General features: G+C 45.0%; 1 protein-coding gene across 2 annotated transcripts in view; it reads right to left on the bottom strand.

The window, feature by feature from the left end:
- YWHAE (tyrosine 3-monooxygenase/tryptophan 5-monooxygenase activation protein epsilon) overlaps positions 1 to 2,748 on the bottom strand; it is a 24,782-nt gene extending 22,034 nt beyond the window's left edge. For both annotated transcript variants that reach the window (XM_085309267.1, XM_085309266.1), the window contains exon 1: positions 2,549 to 2,748. In XM_085309267.1, coding sequence (XP_085165393.1) covers positions 2,549 to 2,612 — 64 coding nt within the window. In that variant the 5' untranslated portion in view covers positions 2,613 to 2,748. The remainder of the gene's footprint in view (positions 1 to 2,548) is intronic.
- Between the last annotated feature and the right edge of the window lie 3,605 nt (positions 2,749 to 6,353).

Here is a 6,353-nt window from a genome sequence, read left to right as displayed (position 1 = left end):
AAACCACACACCACTTTAAAGTCTCCAGGAGAGAAAAGACAGGAAGATAATTCAATGTGCTCCTAGGATTAATGAAAAACATCTGTCATTCCACAAGTACATCCAACCTATATTACAGATTCATATTCCTATATATTTGTAGACAGTACTTACCATCACAGGATTTTATATATTCCAATTAGCAAGTGTGACTTTATGGTCACTTGTCTCAAAGATCACCAAAATAAAGAACAAAATTAAGATTAACCTATGCTTTCAATATAGCTTCCCCAAATAATTTTGCTCACACAATTATTTAGCAATCTCAACCATGATCTTTGCATAACTACTGCATTTCAGATTTACATTTTATATATATATATATATATACACACACACACACAAATTAGTCTAATATTTTTAATTGTTTCAGCTGAAGAGGAACACAGAACACATGCTGAACAGTATTTACAATATATAGTCTTCCAGGGCAGGATCAAGACAGACATGACAGCAGTCTCCTTACCATTCAGAAATTATATATAATGAGGCATCTTCTACCTTTTAGTCTAGCCATCTTGTTTAGCAAACATTCATGATAGTGTTTTAAGAAAGCATACAGAGGGAAATGCTGCAAAAACTCAATCCCTACCAGCTTATTTTTCCTGGTTGACAGGAAGTCTGTTTGTTTGGCATTGCAAATCTCTACAATGGTGTAGGGTCTGATTACTTTTTGAAGAACAGGAGTAATTTACCATTGATCTAGGAAAACACCAGGCAGTTGTGCCTCAAAAGGTTTCCAAAGATGGTGAATTCCTTAGGATGCTAGCTAAGCATCCTACTTTGGGTTTCCACTCAAACCAAAGCCAACACTTCTGGTTGCATTGATCCATCTATGCCAGGTGGAGAACCCTTTCCCCTTTAACGAATAAATAAATAAATAAAAACACACCACACACTAACAACAAAGAGAACAACTAAACAACTCTAGGAGTGTTGCTGGAATGGTGTGCTGCTTTCGGTGTTTTGTTTAAATGGATTATCCCGCCCCACACTGTTGGGGGTAACAATAACAGACTGACAAACAAAATACCAAGTAATTTGTTACCATCAGAAGTTCCATAGGTACTGTGCAATACTGGAATTGATCTCTTCCTACTCCCCCTAACTTTCATCCCACCCCCATCCCGTCAACTCAGTCTCACCCTGAGATCTTGTTTTGGGAASATTTTTTCCATAAGCCTTACAAGTTATTGTGTGAAGGCTATTTAACTGCTGTCATTTAGTGACATTCTTATTTCAACCCCATTTCCCTACTTGAACAGTCACAAAAATAAATCTCATTTAGGTCTTAATTTTTTTTGGCGCAGTTTCTGTTTTCCTCCCCCARGCGTGCATTTCTCTGATGCCTGAAAATAGTGCTATCAGAAGTTTTCCAAGCACCAATTCAGACAACATGACCTAGTTCTTGTCAGTTGACATCCTTTTACTATGAAAACGACAAAGCATTTGAAGTGTCTTCCTATCTCTAAATGAAGCATAAGTATGTTCACAGTTTTTACATACACAAGTATTTATTTCACTTCAAAGGCATAAACATAAGGTCTTTAAGTCAAAAGTAACCGTTCCAGGACAATAACATCATCAAGAAAATTTAAGGCCGTTTCTACTACATGTGAGAAACATGTTCAAGGAACAGTCACAAGGCAGACATATTTTGGACAAGAGACACCATCCAAGGTAGCCAGCTCCTCCCCACCACTCCTTCCCCCCCTCCCAACAGATATGAAGCCATCAGACATAATGCAGGAACTTCACAGGCAAAAAAGTAAAAGATAATCTCTAATAAGTGCTATCATATAATGAAAGCATTTGTATTTCCTTCAGGTAATGAAGAAGGTACTTGATCGCTCCAGGGTGAGAGCTCTCCCTCTCTCTCTCTGCGTTTGCCAAGAGCAGCACTACCCCCAACCACAAGCAAAGGAAGAGAATGAAAAGCGCCAGCCCCCTTCCCCGCTGCCCGCCACGGAGAGCAGGCCGCTCCCCAGCGTCGCCTCCCGAGGGGCTGGGAGAGCCGGGCACCCACCTTCCGGAGAGCAGGGCACTGGGCGTTGTCTGCGGTGAACCGAGCTCGGCCCCCACGCCGCCAGGCTCCGCGAGGCCCAGGCCGAAGGCACGCAAGACCTGGGCCGAGCGGAACCGCCTCAAGCCGCGCCAGGCAGCGGCACGACGAGCGGCAGCGGGGTCTCTTTGTCGCGCCCTCCCCCCCCAGCCCCGAGGCGGGGGCGGCTCCCTCTCCCCCCGAGACTCGCCCTTCGCGGCCGCCATTTTATTCCCGGTTTCTGCCGCCACCGCCCCCCGAACCGGCCCCGCCCCGGCCCAGGCCGCCCGCTCGCTCAGGCTCCCCATCCCCAGCTCTACTGGCCCCTTGGGGCGCTCCCAGTCGCCATTTTGTCTGTGCCCCCCTCCCCCGCCCCTGCCCCCCCTCCCCCCCCCAGCCGCCATTTTGTGGCCGCTCCCTCCCTCCCTCTCCCCTTGGCCTTGCACGGCCTTCCCAACCAGCGCTCACCGTCGTAGCGCTCAGCCTGCTCAGCCAACTTGGCCTGATAGACGAGATCCTCCCGATCGTCCATGTCCTGCAGGCGGGGCGGCGTCGGGGACTGCACGGGGCGGATGGAAACCGATGGGTCTGGGGGGCTCAGCAGCTACCAGCTCGCCGCTCTCCGGGCAAATATGGCGGCAGCACCGCCTCCCGCTGCATCCGGGCACTTCCGCCAGTGTGCGCATGCGCCCTGCGCCTCCCATGGCAACGGCGGCTCCTTGGCAACGGGCGAGTAGGCGGGGGCCGGAGCGGCGCCGCCGGGCGGTGGCGGCGGGCCGGAGCGGGAGGGAGAGGCGGCGAGGCTCTCGCAGCGCCGTCTTTACCGGCGGCCTCGGAGCCCCGACCGGGAAGGGGCTCGTTATTTTGGGGACACGGGGGAAGCGACGTGCGGCGTGGCCCGGGGCGAAGGTGGAGAGCGCGGGCGGCCGCCGGGCTGCTGGCAGGGGGAGCCCCTTCCCCGCGTGAGGGAGGGCCGCGGGCCCGCGCTCCGGGGGGCGCTTAGGAAAATGGCTTTTTTTTTTCACGCATCCAGTATCTTCCTCTCAGGGAACGCGTTTCTGCCGCCCTCAAACGCTGACAGTATTTTTTGAATACCTCTCAGTGCTTCCCCCCCMCACACACACCAACCACTCATACGCTTTTTGCATCGTGGTGTACCTAGAAATTAATGTAAAGCAGAGGGTCAGATTTAGCAGGTTTCTGCCGTCTCTCTGGAGTGCGTACTCACGAGAATTACCACCTCCAAAGCTGTATCTGAGGCAGGGTGCAATAATTTCCATTTTAAGATATCAGGAGAGCAAGAATCTAGGTTGAATGATTCAGAATTTCCTCACAAAGCATTTCTCAAATATTTAGAGTGTGGGTTTAAAGACTTGAGATAAGGCCTCGATTTCCCAAATCAACAAGGCTTGGGAAGACGAAAGGGACTTGTGCTCAGCTTGCATAAATTCAGCCTTCAGAAGTTCACTCAAGGCAGATGTGAAACGATGTCTCACATCTCTCAGTGGTCCTCACAGCTCCTGGGACAGAGAGGCAAAAGTCTGAGCCTGGCCAAGGTCTGAAAGTGCCCGAAGGCCTTCGCTGTCTCAGATACAGCAGGGGCTGAGCAGGACCTGGCCCCCATGGGCACTGTCTTGGGCATCCTTCTCTTTTGCTGTTTTGCCTTTTGCCTGCTGAAGTGAGTTCCCAATGTGCAAGCACATGGCTGAAGCTCAATTTAAAGCAGACTTTTTWAAACGGTTTATCTTTTTCCTGATTTATTTTAACTCATTTTAATGAGTGAGCAAGAGCTTCAGGGTATGTATAATTAACATATCCTTAAGGTCTTCTTACAGATATACGTTAAAATGTAACAGACTGATTTTTATATCACTGTTTGCCTAACTTTCCTTGTGACATTCTGGGCCACAGTTCTATTCAGATCTCAGCATTATCCAATTAGAAATCCATACAAAAAAAAAAAAAAAAAAAAANAAAAAAAAAAAAAAAAAAAAAACAAAAGTACTAGCATGTTCTGGGCTAAGGCGAAAAATAGGTGTCAAGACCAGAAAGAAAATTTACTATTTTCAATACAGAGTAAATAGAGTCAGAAGATGCATTTTTTGCTGAAATTCATAAGCATTTAATATCTTTACCTCTGCATTGTTTGTAACTACAAGGTATAGTTCTCGGTTTCTGGCAGACACATGGAAGAGCCCAGCAGCATATAGTCATAGTCTATTTGTGTGAATATACAAAAATTCATTGAGTGTCTGACTAGCAAATCACCTCCACATTTCAGAAATCCTGACCATAAAAGCTTATTTTTCAGCAGCTGAGACTTTGTGTGGGAACTGTGCACAAGAAATTAGATTTGGATCAAATTTAGTGTCTTTTCTGTGATCCTCATACTTAAGGTAGCCAAGGTACTCAAGTCATGCAGAGCAAATAAACCAGGTCACATTAAGAGTACTTACTTGCTGAAAGTAAGTTGCACATTTGATAATCTTGGTGAATTGTAGCAAATTACTTGAATACTTGAAATATTTTTTTAATGTACTGGTTACAGAGGGCACACAAATATTTGGAAAACGATCAGGGATTTGTTGAAGCATTAGGAGTAAACAGTTTAATGCAGGGAAACAAAGCAGAATTTCCTGTTGCAGTCTTTGTGTCATCCCTTGCAGCAGCAACAGTTACATGAGCTGATTCAATCACTGCTGCAGYGGAAAATCATCGCTGGAAGGAGATGGACAGGAAAGGAGAGGCAACAGTTTTCTGTGTGAGTCCTGAGTGACATCAGCTCACAGAAAAAAATGGCAAAGTACTGGTCCACATTAGGAATCAGGCGGGCATGGCYGAGATGTATGGAGAGGGGCACAGGACCTCTGCCTTTTTGCTGTGGTGAGTTGTTAAATTATCTCCGGTCATTTCATTAAAAGGCAGCCTTCAGTTGCAGTTCCACTGCAGTTTGGAAGAACACTGGAGCAAAGCTGGGGGCAGAAGCACAACCTATGAAAATTTACTTTTTCCATCTGAAGCTGACAGAATAGTCTGAATTGTGTAGGGGCATCACAGGAAAATTTAGTTGGCACCTCAATACAGTTAAATACAAAGTTACTCACTTAAATTCCCATTATGCCAGACAGTACTGACAATCATCTGTAGTAGCCAGGCAACAGAATATGAATCAACTTAAAATATAAGAAGCTATCGCTGTGATATTGTGACTAATAAAAATGCTGTCCTTTCACTATAAGCAAGGAAAACTATTACTGCAGTGCTAACATTGTGAAGGCTACTTCTTGTATACTTTTGGAAAAAATAGACAGTTAAGTAAGTAAAGCTTATTGGGAATATACAGTATGGCTTCCTACAAATGCTTTAGCATGAACACTGAATAAAGAAGCTTCCATGTAGCAAGGGGCCATCAAACACTTCCAGAAGGCCAAGTGCTTGGAGAGATTTGGAATGCCCCAAATGTAATTTCTTTCAGTCCATAACCAACCATGGCACAAAGTGCAGAGCTAAGGAACTGGCAGAGCAAAGCTAGAACTGTTCTTTGGTATACACTGCAAGTTAAATTGTCTGGCTTTTAGATATTGCAGATCAGTAGTACATTACAGACATCTGCGCCTTCCCTATTTCAGCATATGCCTCAAGAACTTTTATTTTTTTAAATGGATGGTCTTACAACTAAATTGATTTCTCATCTCTGGGGGCCTAAAGGCCTCTTCCCCTTGCAGCTTTTAAGGACTGTGATGGAAAAAATAAGTCTAATGCAGGTGCATGTTTGAAATATCCTCCTACACGGGAGATCAGATCTTCTAGTCCTCATTTTCTGTGTATTTCATCCCTTGACACTACAGTGCAGATCTTAGTCTTTCAGTGAAACATTGCTCTTACTACTACACTTGCAAAGAAATCTTACTAAACTATTAGTAGACGCTTGTATGAGAATCTTGCTGCTATTATTTATATACTTAAATGCTCATTTCTGCTGATGATTCTAAGACTAAATGGGAAGTTTTTTTAAAATATTTTTTTTCTCTTCAAACTGACACTCCTTATCCAAAGAAGCTCCACACTCCCCTCTGATATACCTGCGCATTTCTATATGAGACTAATAGTTACAAAGTCTCAGTTGTATTTTCCTTCTGAGTCTTCCTTTGCAGTGGGAATATCCTTTTCTCCCCCCGCCCTCCCTTGAAACTTATTTTATTATGGAAAGTTATATTGTTTCAAAGAGGCCATAATATTTTACTGTTTAATAAATTATTAGTTATCTTGGTTT

Source organism: Rhea americana, unplaced genomic scaffold (genome assembly GCF_003343005.1).
Source record: "Rhea americana isolate MKP2758 unplaced genomic scaffold, rheAme1 scaffold_295, whole genome shotgun sequence".
Classification (NCBI taxonomy): domain Eukaryota; kingdom Metazoa; phylum Chordata; class Aves; order Rheiformes; family Rheidae; genus Rhea; species Rhea americana.
This window is presented reverse-complemented; position numbering and strand designations above follow the sequence as displayed.